Genomic DNA, 20,326 nt, shown 5'->3' with positions numbered 1-20,326 from the left:
AGTCATTCAAGGGCTATTTTGGTAATATGCCACTAATCCTAAATAGACCACAAGTTAAGCATACAGTAATAAACCTTGCTGTGAGATAATGTGGCACCATTGGAACCATTTATGAGAAAATTGCATCATTTTGTCTGGGTGGAATTTTGCCATGACTGCATTTTATTGCAACATGAGACTCAAACATATAAACCAAGCTGTAAAATCCTAAAGGAGTAAGCCTATATAAAGCCTATATAAAGTGATCTGAAGAACAGAAACTTGCACTACTGCAGCCGAGAGGAGAAGACCTTACTTAAAATCCAGAACCATGAGCAGCTTGAACTGGGGTTATGAGGCACACAATGGTAAGTGTACTGTAGTAAAGGAATACCAACAGGGAAAAAAATCAGTAGCCATAGTTGTTTGGCTCATGTACTGGGATAAAAGCTGTATATCTGTCTTTGATTCATAAAAATAATTTTATTATTCTTTCTGAAGATTTATATGAGAAAAAAGAATAATCGATGATAACATAACTTGAAAATCTGCTTCTCCATCAAAAACATTTTTTTCTCTATAGCTTGACCTGCGTGACTTTTATTTTTTTTTTATTTTAATTATTATCTAAAGGTGATTTTAATACCAATTTGATATATTGTTTAAGGCTTTTGAATGCATGGTAGATGTTAATAATTACATAAAGTCCCAATAGTTGAATCGTGTGACATATAAAAAAAGTCCTCCAAAGTATTGAAAAATCTTAAAAAATCCTCAAGTAGAAAAAAGGTGAATAAGTCAAATCACAAATTAAAGTGACTTTCTTCTGTGACTTTAAGATGGGCAGAGTGAATCCACCACCACAGAGTGCAGGCTTACCAGCTGCACAAGCTTAAGAGCTTGTGGCTATTACCCAGCCAGGGCCTTTACCTCCAGAAGCCTCAGGTAACCAATCGAACCATAAACCACTATGGACTGTAGATTGTAAAGATGGTCAGAAGCCCAGCATTCAAATCTAAACTCGATGTTGATGGTAATATCTCCCCTGCTGCCACTTGCAGCAAAGAAGACTGGAAGTGGCAGCAGAGGAGATATGACCATGATTTGAATGATTTGAATGCTGGGCTTCTGAGCATCTTTTTACGATCTTCAGTCCATAGTGGTACATGGTTTAATACTACGGTCGGAAATTCCGACGGAAAAATTCAGATTATGTTGTCGGAAAATCCGATCTCGTGTGGGCTCTATCGAACTTTTTCCATTGGATTTTCTGACGCACAAGGTTTGAGAGCAGGGTCTAAAATTTTCCGACAACAAAATCGGATCGTTTAAATTCCGATCGTGTAGACAAAGTGCCACGCATGCTCAGAATAAACTAAGAGACAAAAGCTATTGGCTACTGGCCCGTTTATACTCCCAACATACGTGTTTGATGTCACCTCATTCTGAATGATCGGATTTTCTGACAACTTCTTGCAACCGTGTGTATGCAAGACAAGTTTGGCCCAAAATCCGTCTGAAAAAATCTGACGGATTTTGTGGTCGGAATGTCCGACCGTGTGTATAGGGCATACCAGAAATCAAGATTTAGGAAATATAGGATAAACTCCAGAAAGAGAAGAAGTAGGGCAGTGACATATTAGAGTGCAAAATGGAAAAGGGAATATTAGTAGAAGGAATTTATATTTCCATAAATGCAAATTTAAATAAAATGAATTAAGGACTTTAAAAAAAGAGTTGAAATATACACTGCACATAGAAGTATATTAGGATATTGATTTGACAGAAATTGAATTTTAAAATAAGTAATATTAGTGGTAATAAAGGCGTAAATGGTCATCTGGCTAATACATTGGTATTCGCATCCCAAAAAAAGCAGAAATTAAATGTAGGGCTTTAAATACGACATGGTGGGAAATATCTGAAAATTAAGAAACAGAAATTCAAAGGAATTTCAATTGAAGATAAAATATCTGAAGCATAGAAAAGATGGAGTTATATGTCTCACCGTTAAAAAAGGGTAGGATAGTACCGAATATGCAAGAATATGAAAAAGAGATGAGAATAATGGATGATAGAAACATACATTCAATCTTGAAAAGTGGTCCTACATATCTGTGTAGTAAAAAAAGGTAAGCTAAAATTTCACTCAGCCTTGGAAATGTTTGTATGGATAGATGGCAGCGGGGAAAAGATTATTTATGGAAAAGATTGTCCCCAACTATATAAATGGCACCACTCTATAGACAACATATGTTTAAAATGGCGAAGAGATGAGATGATATCTTATCATATTTGGAAGAAGCACAGAGCAATGAGTTTGAATTTAAGTTATCACGTCTAGTAAGTAAAGAGCCAGTGTTTTAGATCTTAAAATATTTAAACAGGAAGACAACGTTTATACTAAACCTCACTTGGACTGTTACATCTTGGTGACAGTGGTTACCACCCAAAGTCGTTATTACACATACAGTATGTATAAGAAGAATCTGTGACACACAATGATGTACAACAGATTAATAAACTTGAAGAAAGATATGAGTACAAAGGATACAAGAAAGAATAGCTTGAAAATTAGATGTGAGGCAATAAAAATCAAAAGAAAAGATGAGGCTATGAAAAACAGTAGGGTTTTCGTATTTTGGTGGATATTAGTGTCCCATAAAGGCACATAGAAAACATCATTAAAAATACTGGCAAGTCATATTGAGGGACAAAACTTTGGGTCCAAAACTCCCCCCAAAAAGCAGGACTATATATAGAAAACATCTACCTGACTCACAATGTAATTAAACCACCAAGTAGGAATAAGAAATATACTTTTCTATATAAAATAGGCTTCTACACATTTGGTAAATGTTAAGGATGTCTCCATAATAATGTTTATAAAAAAAGAATGTCATTCATGCCAATAATGATTAAAATAGAAAATCTGAATAAACAATACATTTTTTGTAGGCTGTGATACAAAATGTGTGTGCAATGATTTTGTGGCACCACATTAACTTTAGCCAAGTGTATTAGGGAGCATATAAAGTGCACCCAGAAAGTATTCACAGTGCTTCACTTTTTCCCCATTTTGTTACGTGACAGCCTTTCTCCAAAATGGATTAAATCCATTATTTTCCTCAAAATTCTACAAACAATGCCCCATGAGAGAAGTTTGTTTAAAATCTTTGCAAATTTATTAAAAAGAAAAAAACTAAAAAATCCCATGTACATAAGTATTCACAGCCTTTGCTCTGTACTTTGTTGAAGCACCTTTGGCACCAATTACAGACTCAAGTCGTTTTGAGTATGATGCTACAAGCTTGGCACACCTATTTTTGGGCAGTTTCTCCCAAGCTTCTTTGCAGGACCTCTCAAGCTCCATCAGGTTGGATGGGGAGTGTCAGTGCACAGCCATTTTCAGATCTCTCCAGAGATGTTCAATCGGGTTCAAGTCTGGGCTCTGGTTGGGCCACTCAAGGACATTCACAGAGTTGTCCCGTAGCCACTCCTTTGTTATCTTGGCTGTGTGCTAAGGGTCACTGTCCTGTTGGAATATGAACCTTCGCCCCAGTCTGAGGTCCAGAGTGCTCTGGAGCAGGTTTTTATCAAGGTTGTCTCTGTACATTGCTGCATTAATCTTTCCCTCGAGCCTGACTAGTCTCCCAGTTCCTGCCACTGAAAAACATCCCCACAGCATGATGCTGCCACCACCATGCTTCATTGGAGGGATAGTATTGGCCAAGTGATGAGCGGTGCTTGGTTTCCTCCAGACATGACACTTGCTATTCAGGCCAAAGGTTCTGGGAGGATGTCTATTTACTACATATACAAACTGATTTTACTGTTGTGGGTTAAGTAACAATTTAAGTATCCTAATAAAAAATACAGTTTTCATCTTTTAGACATATGTACTTGTTTATAAATCTAATATTTTTGCCTAAATATTACCGACACGAGAGCAATGACTTGTGACTTGTTCTTTTTAGGGCCTGATCAGTGGCACAAACTTTACCCCATTGCTCAAGGAAATTTCCAATCTCCAGTTGATATAAAAACCCAGGAAGCCAAATCTGATGGGTCATTGCAATCTCTTAGCATTAACTACAATCCATCTTCTATCAAGTCCATTATCAACATTGGACATTCCTTCCATGTTATTTCTGAAGACAAGGAAGACATCTCAGGTAATCCTAAATCCAGTAAAGAACACTTGGAGTTTCAGATAATTTAAATTTCTACTATAAGTTGAGTGGAAGATAGAGAAATGTCCTCTACCCTCTTGGAGCACTTAAATGAGTATAGTTTTGTTACGTATTTTAGTTACAAACATACTACAATTTTGACAATATAAATCAAATATTTCATTTTACAATCAAATCACTTTTTCAGTTGTGAAAGGAGGTCCACTCAAAGCAAGTTACCGACTCAACCAATTCCACTTCCACTGGGGACCATCCAATGACTTGGGATCAGAGCATACTGTGGATGGAAAGAGCTATTCTGCAGAGGTAAAACTTCACCTTGTACACCCTTTATTATCATAGCAGCAATTTACTAGTTTCTTTCTTTATTAGTTGTATACAATCAGTGGCAGAATTACCAGTTGCACTTGAGACTGGGCCCTGCCATTCTAACACTGTCGAGGGGCCCCAGAGAGGTTGCTATTCACATGGATCTGAGCGGAGATCATCTCTCATGGAACAGCAGCACAGAGCCAGCACTGACAGTTCTATCTCCCCCACCATCCGTCCTCTCTCACACAGGATGAGAGAGGGCACAGCTCACAGCTGATATGCTCCCCAATTTCCCTGGGAGCACACACAGGAGCGGGGAGGGGGGAGAAGGGGGAACAGATCGACTGTGAACTCTCTCATTCCATGCGAGAGCAGACAGGCGGAGGGGGAGACACAACTGTCAATGCCGGCTCTGTGCTGCTGTTTCATGAGAGACGCGCTCTACACTCGTGCTGTCCTGACAAGGCAGACAACACTGATGGGCACTGTTAGAAGACACTGATTGACACTGATAGAAGGCACTGCTGAGCACTGATAGAAGGCACTGATGGACACTGATAGAAGACATTGATGGGCACTGATAGAAGGCACTGAAGGACACTGATAGAAGTAACAGAGGGACACTAATAGAAGGCATTGATATACACTGATAGAAGGCACTGATGAGCACTGATAGAAGGCACTGAATGACTATGATAGAAGGCACTGAAGGACACTGATGAGCACTGATAGAAGGCACTACTGATCACTGATAGAAGGCACTGATAAAAAGCACTGATGGACACTGATAGAATGTACTGATGAGTACTGATAGAAGGCACTGATGAGTACTGATAGAAGGCACTGTTGAGCACTGATAGAAGGCAAAGATGGGCACCGATAGGAGGCACTGATGGACACTGATAGGTGGCACTGATGGACACTGATAGGAGGCACTGATGAGAACTGATGGGCACTGATAGGATGCATTGATGGGCACTGATAAGAGGCGTTGATGGGCACTGATAAGAGGCATTGATGGGCACTGATAGGAGGCACTAATGGGCACAGAAATGCCGCATTGATGAGCACTGATAGGCAGCACTGATAGGAGGCACTAATGTGCACTGATAGGCTGCACTGATAGGTGGCATTGATGGACACTGATAGGTGGCACTGATGGACATTGATGAGCACTGATAGGCAGAACTCATGGGCTGCATTGTTGGGCACTGAGGAACACTGATAGGCAGAACTCAGGTAGTATTGATGGGCACTGATAGATGGCACTGATGGGCAGCATTAATGAGCACTGATAGCGTTGCAGCAACACGCGGTAAAAATATGGACATCCTTGCAACACACAATAATCAACCTGCTCTTTGTTTTGTGCATTGTGGTGTCGGTTATTGTGAATAGCACCCAACTCATTTTGTATGTGCATATTTTCATCCATTGTGGTGTGTCAGCAGCTCATTTAAACCAAATGAGCTTCCTTAACACAACACACATTGCCACGTACCATAGCATGTGTACATAACGCACCACAATGGAATGTGTAAATGTGAATGGGCCCTCAATCTTTACATAAAAATGTTATTTTAAATTCATATGGGATAATGATCTTGAATGGTTGTAACTCATTCCTGTAAACCAAATGTAAATCCAACTTCTTTATTGTACTTTTGTAAAAAAACAAACAAAAAAATCAATGGGGGTTATTTGCGAAAGGAAAATCCACTTTGCACTGCACGTGCACTTGGAAGTGCACTTGGAAGTAAAGTCGCTGTGGATCCGAGGGGGACATGCAAGGAAAATTAAAAAACAGCATTTTAGCTTGCACATGATTGGATGATAAAATCAGCAGAGCTTCCACTCATTTCAGATCTACCCCTTAGATTTAGATTGACTGCACTTCCAAGTTCACTGTCAGTGCACTTTCAAGTGCACTTGCAGTGCAAAGTGGATTTGCCTTTCGTAAATAACCCCCAATATGTATTTTTATAGGAAATACTGTACATGGTAACTCTTTATGTCAGAAAACGTACCTAATCCTAAAGAATGATGATATTAAGAATAATATTTCTGTATAAAAGACTACCAAACACAAATATGAAGGTAAATAGTGGTGTTGAGTGGGACTACACAGAGCAGATGTACAGCTGGACCTAGGAGGTGGAAGGAGACTCTGTAATCTCCAGGGGCGGACTGACCATTTGGCCACTCGGGCACTGCCCGAGGGCCCTGGGCCACTAGGGGGCCCCATCAGGGTTGCCAGCCTCAGTAAAACCATGGACAGTATGTAAAAATCTGTGTTTTTTTTACATCTGTCTCTGAAATGTCCCTTACCAACATCCTTTTGGTCTAAAAATCCTCAGATTATAGCTGCCCCAACTCTCCAGTACCTTCTCAGCCAATAGAAACATGTCTGTGTATATTGTATGTACATGTATGTGTATACTGTGTGGCCCCATAATCTCCTATTGCCTGGGGGCTCCATGAGTTGTCAGTCCGCCCCTGGTAATCTCATGCTGTTCATGATCTCTTATAATTTGGAGGTCATGAAGATCTGTTCACAGAAGTTACAAGGACCCTTCATTATTTGCAAGATTAATAGATATTTTTTATTCCTGCTGAAAAGCCTGAAGAACAAAAATGAATGCAACCACCATACAGTACCTAAGGACTGATCCCTTTTGGTCTTTGGATGCCTGAAACTTTGATGGGATATTTATTCATGACCCTGAGGGGTACAATGCTTTACTTGCTGAACATGAGAATGTGAAGCAATTAGTGTTGGTGAGTTTACATTCAAGACCCCTTTCACACTGAAGGCGCTTTTCAGGCATTTTAGCGCTAAAAATAGCACCTGTAAAGCTCCTGAAAAGTGCCTTCTCAAGCCTTCCCAGTGTGAAAGCCCGAGTGCTTCCACACTGGGACGGTGCGCTTGCGGGACGGGAAAAAAAGTCCCGCAAGCAGCATCTTTGGGGCAGTTTAGGAGCGGTGTATACAGGCATACCCCACTTTTAAGTACAGAATGGGGTTTATTTACTAAAGCTGGAAAGTGCAAAATCAGGCTCACATCTGCATAGAAACCAATGAGCTTCTAACCTCGGCTTGTTCAATTAAGCTTTGGTAATAAAACCTGGAAGTTCATCGGTATCTATGCAGAAATTAGCCTGATTTTGCACTTTCCAGCTTTAGTAAATAATCCCCATTGTGTATTTAAAAGTGGTGTATGCCTGTACACTGCTTACAAAACACCCTGCCCATTGAAATGAATAGGCAGCACTGCCAAAGCGCTGCAACACAGGCTCTTTTAACCCTTTATTCAGCCACTAGCGGGGGTTAAAATTGCCCTTCTAGCAGCCGAAAAGTGCTGCTAAAATGTCAGTAAAGTGCCGCCACAACTAGTGGCATTTTACCGCTAACGCAGTGTGGCCCCAGTGTGAAAGGGGTCTAACTGGGGAATGGAGACACGGTTTTGATCATGTGGTGTGGTGTCAGATCAACTGAATATATATCACGGATTTATTACCCAGAATTGGATTTTACTTCTTATGGACTTTTTTTCCTTTTGCAGTCTTTGCATTTTCATATACTATTATTCACTGGGTGTGTAATATATATTGTTTATGTCATTGCATATTTAGCGCCTCTATTTACCTACATATTTGTGTTTGGTAGATGCTTTTTATATACATTTGTCTGGCTGCTCTATTTATGTATCTATTTATGAGATCTGATTTTCTATTAATAAATTCCTTTAGCGCTCCTCTAAAATGCCTTATAATGGGACAATTAAAGTGATAATTAAAAGCCAGCTGCACCCTAAACTTTTTTTTTTTTTCACCCAAAGCAGGGAAGTGCTATAACCCAGACCATCTCCCTAATGGGAGATTTACTCTTACTCCCTATCTAAGTGATTTCCTTTTCACAAAGACAGGAAGTCAAGTAAAATCTCCATAGTGGGGACACAGCTTACAATAACAAAGTCTACAGAGGTTCTAACTCCTTTAACCCACGGCTCTTTTAAAAACAAAGAAAAAGAACTGATTATAACTGGGGTTTAAATGAAAATGTAACTATGGCTGTACTACTGGTTGGCACTCAGATGTATAAATGTTTAATTATCTTTTGGACTGTGTTTGTGTGTTGGCAGTTTTTTTCTACAATTGTATTTTGAGATTCTCTTTACTAGGAGACACAATTTGGTATGTTTATTACCAGTCAACACCAACGAGCAGATATGCCAGCAATGTGACAGCATAAAGCAGTTAAACAATACAATTTTAAAGGATAAGTTCACTTAAAAAAATAAAATAAACAGCTATCTTTTTGCTGGTAAAAAAATGTGCATTTATTATTTGTTTTCTTAGGAGCCTGCAGAGCATTGCGTCCATGGCAGATTGCAGGTGCAATGTTATGCCATGTACACACGGTCGAAAAAGTCTGAGGGAATCATTTCATCTGATATTCCAATCGTGTGTGGGCTTCAGCAGACTTATTTTTTTCGAAAATTCTGACGGACCTAGAAATAGAACATGTTTTAAATCTTTCCGACTGAATCAATTTCTATCGGGAAAACTGTTCGCCTGTATGCTGTTCCGATGGACCAAAAACTATGCATGGGCACCTATTGGCTACTGGCTATTGAACTTCCTTTTTCTAGTCCCGTTGTACGTGTTGAATGTCACCACATTCTAAACGATCTGACTTTGGTGTGATCGTGTGGAGGCAAGCCCGTTTCAGCGGAACTCCGTTGGAAAAACCATCAGAGTTTATTCTGACGGAAAAAACGGTCGTGTGTACGCAGCATTAGACTCCTGCAGGCACTCACTACAGCTGCCTGCCCTTAACTCCCATAGGGGCAGACAGTTACTGAAGTGCAGGAAGATCAGTGAACTATGGGGCGCTCAGCAGCACCTTCACAACTCATTGAGAACTACAAGCCGTCTGCCGCAGTGAAAACAGGACTTGTAGTTCAATTAGTCACAGATCTGTGCGGGCCCAAAATATGGGAGTAACATGCAATGTTACTAAATGTTAGCCTTTCATTTACCTGTTCACTTTTATCCATGCCTCTGTAATCTGAATGCTACTGAGCCTAATGACTCTTATAATAGTTATACTGTTCTGAAAATATTTTCATGTTTGATACTGAAAATCCATTACCAATGACCATCTAATAGAAATCCTGTACAAGCATTATATCTGCTAAGCCAGTAGATGGCTCCCTTATTTCCTAACTGACTGGATGACATTCTTCTCTTGCAGTTGCACCTTGTTCACTGGAACTCTGAGAAATATTCAAGCTTTGCTGAAGCCGCTAAGAATCTTGATGGATGTGCAGTGCTTACCGTCTTCCTGAAGGTCTGGAATAAATATAATCAATAGAATTTAAAAAAATACAACAAACGTCAAAAATATATAATAATTTAATAATAATAAATATAATCTCTATGGGTCCTGGGTTCCCATTTCTCATTTATTTAGCATGTAATTGTCAATTTCCTACAACCCCTATTTTAAATGTAGGGATTGTGCTTGTAGATGCTGTATATAGGATCTTACTGAATATACTGATTTAGCCTATTTGAAGGGCTCAGAGACACAAGCAACAAATAATAGCACGTAAGGGCCTATTAATAAAAAATAGTCTTGTCTCGGCATTCGCACAGCTGTAGCAAATAAACCCTGTAAGGAGTCTAATATGTTTATTTCCTATGATCATTATTATTATTATTATTATTAGGATTTATTTATTCCTAATATAGGATTTATACATTTTATTTTATTAATTAATGAAATAATTCCTATTTAGGATATATATATAGCACCAACAGTTTACACAGTACTTTACAATATAAAAAGGAGACAATACAGTTATAATACAATAAAATACAAGAGGATTAAGAGGGCCCTGCTCATAAGAGCTTACAATCTCATAGGGTGGGGAAGGTGGTACAAAAGGCTGTAACCGTGGGGAATGAGCTGATGGAAGTGGTAGAAGATTAGTTGGAGACATGATAGACTTTCTTGAAGAGATGAGTTTTCAGGGATCGCCTGAAGGTAGCAAGAGTAGGGGATAGCTGAACAGGTGGAGCTAGCGAGTTCCAGAGGATGGGAGAGGCTCTGGAGAAATCCTGGAGACGAGCATGAGATGGGGAGCAGAGAGAGCTTGAGAGTAGGAGGTCTTGAGAAGAGCGGAGGGGACAATTTGGGTGATATTTGGAGATAAGATTGGTGATGTAGCTTGGGGCAGAGTTGCGAATGGCTTTGTATGTTGTGATTAGTATTTTGAATTTAATTTGCTGGGTGATTGGGAGCCAGTGTAGGGTTTGGAGAAGAGGACTGGCAGACACTGAGCGGTTGGTAAGGTGGATAAGTCTGGCATCATCAGCTCTATCTAGTGGCAATAGTATGTCATTTTCCTGAGAAAACCTCAGTCAAGAAAATAATGCATTATGGCCACTAGATAAAGCTAGCAATCATAGGAAAAAAGATAATATACACATTACAGGGTTATTCACAGCAGTTGTACTAAGATATAGTGGGGAAGGGCACTTCAGTACCCATCCTGCCAGAACTGTCACATGGTACTGCTAGAATTGTCACATAATACTACAGTACCAGTACTGCCAGGACTGTCACATGGTTCTACAGTACCCATAATGACAAAAATGTTACACGATACTACTGTGCCCATACTGCTAGACCTGGCACATGGTACTGCAATAACCAAACTGACAAAACTATCACACGGTACTACAGTACCTGCACTGCTAGAACTGTCATATGATACTACAGTACCCGTACTGCCAAAAATTTAACATTGTACTACTGTACCCATACTACCACATCTGGCACATGGTACTACAATAACCATATTGCTAAAACTATCATATGTTACTACAGTACCTGCACTGCCAGAACTGTCACATGGTACTGACAGAATTGTTATATTGTACTACAGAACCCATACTGGCAGAACTTTCACAAGATACTACAGTACCTAACTGACAAAACTGTCACATGGGACTACAGTACCCATACTGACCGAACTGTCACATGGTACTACAGTACCCATACTGGCAGAACTGTCACATGGTACTACAGTACCCATACTGGCAGAACTGTCACATGGTACTACAGTACTTGCACTGAACTGTTACATGGTACTGCCAGAACTGTCAGATGGTATTACAATACCCATACTGACTAAACTCTCACATGGTACTACAGTACTCATACTGCCAGAACTGTAACATGGTACTACCGTACCCAAACTCTTATGCCCCGTACACATCGGAAATTCAGCCAGCAAAAGACCGATGAGAGCTTTTGATCGGAAAATGCGACTGTGTGTATGCTTCATCTGACTTTTGCTGGCTGAATTCCCGCCAGCAAAAGATTGAAAGCAGGTTCTCAATTTTCCGGTTGGAAAAAGTTTCGATTGGAAATTCCGATCGTCTGTACAAATTCCAACGCGCAAAATTTCTACGCATGCTCAGAAACAATTCGACACATGCTTGGAAGCATTGAACTTAATTTTCTCAGCTTGTCATAGTGTTGTATATCACCGTGTTCTTGACGGTCGAAAATTCAGCGAACTTTTGTGTGACCCTGTATATGCAAGCCAAGCTTGAGCAGAATTCCGTTGGAAGAACCATGCAAGTTTTTTCTGACGGAAAATCCGCTCATGTGTACGGGGCATTAGAACTGTCATATGGTACTACGGTACTCACACTGATAAAACTGTCACATGGTATTACTCTCTCCGTACTGCAAGAACTGTCACGTGGTACTACAGAAACCATACTGCTAGAACTGTCACATGGTACTACAGTAACGATACTGCTAGAACTGTCACATGGTACTACAGCACCTGCATTGCTGGGCCTGTTACATGGTGCTGTACTATATGCATGTTGTGTGGGTTCTTGTCTGTTTCTGTATTAGTCTATTATGACAACCACAACACAAAAGTCTAAATGGGCCCTTACTGAATAACATGTGGTCTCATTTAATGATGTCAGGGGGGCACTTGAGGCCTCCTTCCTCTAGTAAGTAAGTCACTGTTTTAATCATTTAACAGAAAAACCTAAAACTCTTGTCCACAAATGCCTCATAAGTACCACATGATTATCAGAATGCTGCAGATGAAGTATTTAACATAGGATTAAATACATTAATTAGGGATAACTAGGAGAGGAGAAAAATCACTATATATACCAACCTAACATTTCTAGAGTGTTTCTGAGCTTGTGCAATATCTGTATAATTATGTACCAACAACTATGTGGTAGAATGTCTTACATCATCATTGGTACCATTAATATAGAGATGCCTACACATATAGTACATTATAGAAAGCATTTGGAAGTGCATGTACTGTATCCTATAGTCCATTTGCATACTGGAGCCAAGATTATATTTTTTTTCTAATTTATAACTGCATGCCAATGCTACATCCAGCTTCAAGCATGTCTTATCATCCTGACTGCCTGTTATTACTGTATTCAGATAGCATTATGTATTTATTGTAGGTTGGCAATGCCCATCCAGGACTGCAGAAAGTTGTGGATGCATTAGGTCAAATTAGAACAAAGGTGAGTAATGCATTTGTTGTATTCTGGTATTAAATCCATTATTCACTTTCAGAGTACATAAAAATGAGTGACTGTTATAAAGTTTCTGAAACACAGTAGACGTTATAAGAAGCAATATGTGACAATGATGTACGATTCTGCTTACTGTGCCTGAAAGCAATGGTTATGTGTTAATTCATCCGCTTAATGATTTATTATTTGTTCTCATCTGGTTTACGGGAGATTTGGCTCCTGCAATGTATACTTTTATATATCTGGAAGGGTAGGGGTAGTAATCAACCACTCTTCGGGGGTGCAGAGATAATTTCATTAATAAGAGATATCAGAAATTATTGTTATTATCCTAAGAAACTTTCACCTATGAATAGCAAATAGAATGAAGACGTAGGACAGAGTGGGGTTTCTTAATTCCGCTGGTCTGAGATATCAACACATAGAGTATATCATAAAAATACAGTTTTTATTTAAGTAAACCTAAAAATGCATAAAATTATATAAAACATGCCAATCAATCATTATAGGCATGGTCAGCATACAGAGTACATAGTTAATATGGGTATTTTAAAAGAACATACATAGTCACTGTATATAAAGCCACATGCAACCATGTTTAAAGCTCTAGTAATACACATAATATCGAATTTACAAAATGATAATGAGTTACTTGTAAACACATATATAACATCGTTCTGCAGTCTCTGACTACATAGCCCATTCACATGCTCCAAAGCCATAGCTATAACCACAGTGATATTTGCAAAAGGTGCATATGGTAATACATTTCTGATATTGCTAGTAAATAGCATTAAATCCACTGTGAAAATCAAAATACTGAAATAACAGCAGGCAGGTTTTAGCAAATCAATGTGGGCTGCAGGTTGCAACAAACACGTTGTAAATGTATATAGAAAAGCTGCAGTAGGTGTTAGTAATTACCAGTAATAACATCCATAATGGTTATATACAGCCCAGGAAAAAATAGCTATTGGGGAATGTCAGTAGTCAGTTGATGATATTGTGCCCAGCCAAACAGTGAAGGCTTAATATATTATGACAGCCCCATTTATAATGGCTCCCTATGGTATGGAGGCATGCAGTCATATATAACAAGCCATTTTATCCAGCATGGCAGAGCAGTGTTAGTAGCAGGTTGGATAAATATCACAAATGGAAAATAATGCCTCTCCATAGAGAAGTACTTGAATTCACCAGCATGATTAGGCTGGAAGTGATGCCTTTACCCTGCTGCATTTTGCCCGACACCCTATGACTAAAGCCAAGTGGGAGGGGCAAAATGCATTAGGGTGCGTAGTGGGACACAGTGATATACTTTCACCTCTGCTTTGAGCGGTGCCCAAAACAACATAACAGGTTACTGTAGTAATGATGTTACATGTGTTTTCATGTAACTCGTAGTCATTTTGTGAATTTAATAAGTTACGTATTACTAGAACATTGTACATTGTTGCATGTGGCTATATCTAGAATGATTATTTATATCCTTATGAAATACTCATATTAATTAAGTACTTTATGGGGCTGGAAATGTCTATGAATTTTTAGGTTTACTAAAATAAAGATTACATTTTTATGATACACTGTATATATTCAGTCATATGATGTTTTGGACTAGTGGAAATGAAAACCCACCATTCATGTGTTATGTCTCTATTTTATCCACTTTACTCTATCTATTACAAACACTTTCTAGATATAATGCAGCTTTTCTTATGTAAAATTGAGCTGAACAGTGATTGGATGATCATGTATGGCACATATTTTCCTATATGTTTTTTGGCAAAAGATAGATGTCCAACTGAGAACAGTCTTGATAACACATCTGCCCAGCTCATGTAGAACACACGTGAAAACAATATCTTACATAGGAAAATACTTTTTCCTTGCATGCACACTGCCAACAAGATCAAAAAATGTATGTGTGAGATGAATGGATCTAATTGGGGAAAAATGCTTCTAAATGCCTCATAATGATGCAATACATGAACCAATCCACAGCAGATTACTGAAAACATTACTCAATTAAGTTAGATCTAGGTCAGCTGATCAGCATAGCTATTAGACTTTAAGTGCTAACGGAAAGGGCATATTCCATGTTATTTCTAGCTTGTCCATTTTTTAATGTTTGATTATGTTGAATATAGTAGGAAAGTTTTTACACCTGTCAGGATTTTTTTTTTGTCTATAGCCGCACTTCAGAAATTTTCTTTCTCTTCCTGTTTCTTTGAAGCCTGTAAGCTAAATGGGGGAAACTGCCACCGGAACAGGAAGGCAGGAAAAGCAATAAAAACATTGTCTGAGGGTCTAACCCTTCTTCACTATATCAGAGGAAATTTACCGAATAGAGACTCCTGACAGAGGGTCTAACCCCTTTCCCGAAAACAAAATAAAATGCTTCCGCTGGAGTGGGACTTTAACAGTTTATGTATGTTCACAAAATATAATTCAAGAAACATAAGAAAGGCATGGGGTGCTGAATCTTTTAAAGCAGCAGATTTTCTTTGTGAGTTCTTAAGCAATATGGAGGGAATAATTATTTTTAGGCAAGATTGGTGGTCTAAGGTCAACTCTTTGTTTGCGTAGGGACTGGGTGTGCCAAAAGCAGAACATATTAAGTTCAGATTGATGTTACTCAAGTTCTTGTATCAAAAAATCCAATGCGTTTTAGGTGTTCAACTTGTTCCCCTTAGTGAATGCTTGGTAAGCTTGAGCAAAGCATGTAGTGTACCGATATAATTAAAAGGATCCTGAGGGGCAACTATTATGACCATAATAACAATATTATTCATTTGGGTTGATAAATTAAAAAGAAAATACTTTTTTTTCATTCTAAATTTTGTTGTAGGGTAAGCAAGCAGCCTTTACCAATTTTGACCCATCATCCCTGCTTCCTGCATCAAAGGACTACTGGACATACATTGGCTCCTTGACCCACCCACCACTGCTTGAGTGCGTCACCTGGGTTATATTCAGAGAACCCATAAGTGCCAGTCCTGAACAGGTAATGGAAACATTGAATAAGCAAAAAAGTATGGATATGTTACAAGTTATCATGTATCAGTTTTCATAAATGAGCAAATGGAACAAAAAGGGTAATTTGTAAGGAAAGTGAAACTCCTCTTTTTTGTGCCCCATTTGGTTAATACAATAGAGGGTCTCCCCTTTACCTCTTACTTCTCATGCTATGAGAGGAGAGATCCCATGCGTCTCTACTTCTTCTGTTAAATTTTCCATACCATAAATTAAAAAACCAATAAGATCCATAGGCCCCCTTGCAATTGTGAAAGAAGGTGTGCAAAACTGGGGCCTATAGGGCAGAAATCCCATTCTAAAGCTCCCTGGGAAATATCAGAAGCCATAATGTCTCAGATCTGCCCTGAGCCTCTTGTGATTTTTCACTTTGTCTTAATGGAGTAGACAATATTCAGTAGCCCCTTGGACTTTGACAAAGCACATGCGCGTGAAACATGTAAATCATGACAAGAGAGCAAGCTTGCATTCCACCAGTTGACCGCGGACTTCCCCTCTCCTGTCTCCGGCTCAGCGCTGATGTCATCCCAGGTGCGCTGACTGTCTATGGCTCTGCTCTGCTCCTTCTTCATACCTTGTGTCACCTTGCAGTGATCCCAAGGTTTAACATGGCCACATACTACATACAGGCGACACCACACCTTCCTTAGTCTGGGCACACGTGGCTCCTTGTCCTCCTGCCTTCAGCGAAACCATCCATCTTGGACCCAGCCGCATTTTTACCATCAGCAAGTAGCCTCTAGGTTATCCTCCCTGGGGCCGGATTTCCATCTTTTCTGCATGGTTACTGGCACCCCCCCATGCCTTACCGCGAGCCCCCGGATGATTGTTAACCCCCCTCGCCATTCTGAGGTCATCAGTGGTAACATTGATTTACCATACCTACTTCTACATCACATGATTGTTTTTACATCTGCTTTTTAATCTGTTCTTAACTTCTTAGACTCTGTTTAACTCATTATATCCATGATGGAATAAATTCTTTGATCATCCTTTACACAGTTTGAACTGCCTGTAGTTGCAACCACTACATTTTAGATCCTAGTCATAAAGTGCTGCACATAGTTTTTTTTTCTGTTAATTTTACATTGTTCCAGTGTTGTGCCAGCTGCACTGAGTCCGATCCATCATCAAGCACGGATCTTCAGGATTACAGTTATTATTAAATTCACATGACCCCCAAGTTATTGCAGCGCTTCAGGATACTCTTTGTTTTCTCCTTACATGGTGGTGAGTGTTCTCACTGTAGACTGGACACTGCAGAGCTTAGGCTGGCCATAGACATTCAGCAGGAACTGGCTAAGATTCAAACCATGTGTGGGCAGGCTGATTGTACCAAGTTGATTGATTGATCAACTTGGGTACAACCAGCCTGTTGGATTTATTGTTAGTGGTTGCTATAGCTATCTCTGCCTTCTCCTGTCGGGAACCGCCTCCCCTGCCCACCCCCGCCGGGAGCAGACAATTGCTTGGCAGGAAGGATTTCCCTCTCAGCGCTGTCTGTGTTGATGGGGGAATTGTACAAATTTCTTTCCTGCAACCCGTGGTTACAAGAAAGAAATGTGCACCATCTCTGGCCTAACTTCGGGTTTCTGTGCAGAACTGCCTTGAAGCAAATACACTAAAATATACTAGTAATAAACACCAGTGTCAGATACCTGGGAACATGTTGAAACAGATTGCATGAGCTGTTAGGTGTTCAGATGGATATTTTGAAGACATCATCATTGCTCCATGCTGGCAGTGTAGGTGGAAGGAAGGTATGATAATTTTTAAAGCATATCTAAACCCCAAAACAAACATTAAAATTATTGCAGCTTACTTGTCCTTTGGTGTGGTCATTATTTTTTAATTTATTATATTCACCTGCTGTTTCTGCCAGTAAATGCTCTTTCAGACGGGCAGCCTGGGAGGGGGTCAGTAAAAACAGGCAGCTGAGCCTCAGTTTTTTTGTTTTTATTGAGCAAGAGAAGGCAACAATGGAAGTTGATACGGCATACTTTTCAATAACAGCAAAGCTGTATACAAATTCAAACTACATAGAAATTGTAACCAAATAAAAATAAAGAGATACACACATTCATTTTGTATAGATTTAAAGATTACAGGTTTTAAGATGTACAACCAACTGCTGTTCCCAGCACAGATTCCATGTTAAAATAAGAAAAGGAGAAAGGGAAAAAAAGAAAAAAAGAATTTCACTGGGAGGAGAAGGGGCACAGAAGGGAACAAGAATTCACCCGTTAAGGGGGTCACAGGTATAGGTTTGTTAATGTAACAGGCAACCATGTATGGTAAAGATCAAACTGGTATGATTTAATTTAGTCTTTCCAGGTCCTGAAAGGTCATTCACCCTGTTGTCAAGCTGTCATAAGCTGACCTGTGGCTGTCACCCAAACTGTCCCAATACAGCCGGATGGGGCTGTACAGATTCTCCGGCCGTGCTGAGTTTGACAGATGGTACTTTAAAAGCATGGGTGACATTTAGATCCTGAGAAGGTTGTGATGCTGGTAAACAACTGAGCAAAGTTTCAGAAATATTGTATGTCTGCGTCAACTTATCAGGTTTCATCCTAATTTCTAATATATTTTGTTTTATCAGCTAAATAAGTTCCGCAGCCTCCTGTCTTCTGGAGAAGGTGAGAAGGAGTCCCCAGTCCTGTGCAACCATCGTCCACCTCAACCTCTGAAGGGTAGAGAAGTCCGTGCATCCTTCTAATAAACTATGTTTGGCAATTCAAACCAAAGCCAAATGACAGTGATACACATTAACAAATAGTCATAGTTGTTTTCATCTCCTTTATGTAATAAAACCAATAAACTGAATTTGAACTGGTAATCTAATTGTGGGTTGCATATTTATTAAGTGCAGAAAGGCTTTGATTTTTTACATCCAACTTGGTTCCTTTATTTGCTGGATTTCCAAAGTTAACCAATGTTTTTTTTTAAATGTAATTAAAACAGTGTACGCTTCGGGGAATGTGGCTTTTGATTAAATGGCAACTCCAGGCAGACAAAGCTAACTCCAGTCAAAGTACAACTGAACGGGAGTGTTCTACTACCAAGAGATTCGTCAAGTAAAGCATGTATACTTCTGATCAGCCTAACCCCAGTTTTCACAAGTATATGTACCTTTGATTAATTGTATGGGGGCCCATCCCTGCAGTGTGGTGTACATATATACTGTCAGCAGGATGATGGTCACAAGAGACAGGGAGAAGGCAACTGTAACAAATACATTCTTCTCTTCAGTTTATACAAAAGAAAAGGAAGGGAATAAAAAAACAAGAGAGTAACGTTAATAGCAGAACAGTGTATGTACCCTTGTGGCTGACAAAGACCAGTAGGGCTGAAACAACTAATCGATTAATCGACAACTAATCGATTACGAAATTAATCGATTACTATTTTCATAATCGATGAATCGGCCAGTAACATAATGGGTTAAAAAAAAACTAAAATGAGCCCTTTATAATACAAAGAGCAAATAATCGCTACTGTAAATATTACTTTCACTGTTCTACAGTAAAAAAATGATCCCCTTACAGTAGTGATTATCTGCTTTTTCTACTATAAAGGGCTAATTTTAGTTTTTTTAACCCCATTATGTTACTAAACGTCTTAGATCTGGTCCACATCTATGTGTTTTTTGGTGCTTTTTGCAGAAATGCACTACAGTTCATTTACATGATTTCCTATGGGACACGTTCATATCTGAAAGGGTCAGGGACTTTTAACGCAAAATGGTTCTTTATTGGTTCAATATACTTCAATGGAAAAGCTGCAGAAAAGCATGTAATGCATTTTGCAGCAATTTGTGTTTTTTAATCTGTCCAAAAAAATGCAAAAATGCAAATTGCAGTAAAATCATGTGCACAAAAATCAAAACGCACAGCAAAAGGCACTGCAGAAACAGATCAAAAGCAAACTGCATGGATCAGTTTTCAGATGAGAATATTCAGACTAAAAATCTTTGTACATTCGCTGAATGAAAGAATTTTGTTTGAAATTTTCACTTGTTTTTAAAATGAATGTAATATCTGAATGAAAACCACATACGGTACACTGTCTGAAAATTCCTTTGACTAAGAAGTTTTCTATTTCTAAATTTTCCCATCACTATGGTTGAAAATGAACGTCAATTTGACCCACTTTTTTTTTTAAGGTTATTAACCGATTAATCGAAACAATAATCAGCCAACT

General features: G+C 39.1%; 1 protein-coding gene across 1 annotated transcript; it reads left to right on the top strand.

The window, feature by feature from the left end:
• The first annotated feature begins 201 nt into the window (after positions 1-201).
• Positions 202-18,962, top strand: CA1 (carbonic anhydrase 1). Its single transcript, XM_077492971.1, has 7 exons — positions 202-347; positions 3,957-4,154; positions 4,360-4,478; positions 9,741-9,836; positions 13,013-13,075; positions 15,939-16,094; positions 18,726-18,962. The coding sequence occupies exons 1-7, from the start codon at positions 311-313 to the stop codon at positions 18,840-18,842; spliced, it is 786 nt and encodes a 261-aa protein (XP_077349097.1). The 5' UTR covers positions 202-310; the 3' UTR covers positions 18,843-18,962.
• The last annotated feature ends 1,364 nt before the right edge of the window (positions 18,963-20,326 follow it).

This window comes from Lithobates pipiens, unplaced genomic scaffold (assembly GCF_037356315.1).
Source record: "Lithobates pipiens isolate NorthernLeopardFrog02 unplaced genomic scaffold, aLitPip1_a1.2 Scaffold_19, whole genome shotgun sequence".
In the NCBI taxonomy this organism is placed as follows: Eukaryota; Metazoa; Chordata; class Amphibia; order Anura; family Ranidae; genus Lithobates; species Lithobates pipiens.
Note: the sequence above shows the minus strand (reverse complement) of the source record. Positions and strands in the feature narration are given on the sequence as shown.

Coding starts and splice junctions, on each gene's coding strand:
- CA1 (XM_077492971.1), top strand. CDS start 311: ATGAGCAGCTTGAACTGGGGTTATGAGGCACACAATG. Junction 4,155..4,359: donor AGACAAGGAAGACATCTCAG/GTAATCCTAAAT, acceptor TCACTTTTTCAG/TTGTGAAAGGAGGTCCACTC. Junction 13,076..15,938: donor TAGGTCAAATTAGAACAAAG/GTGAGTAATGCA, acceptor ATTTTGTTGTAG/GGTAAGCAAGCAGCCTTTAC.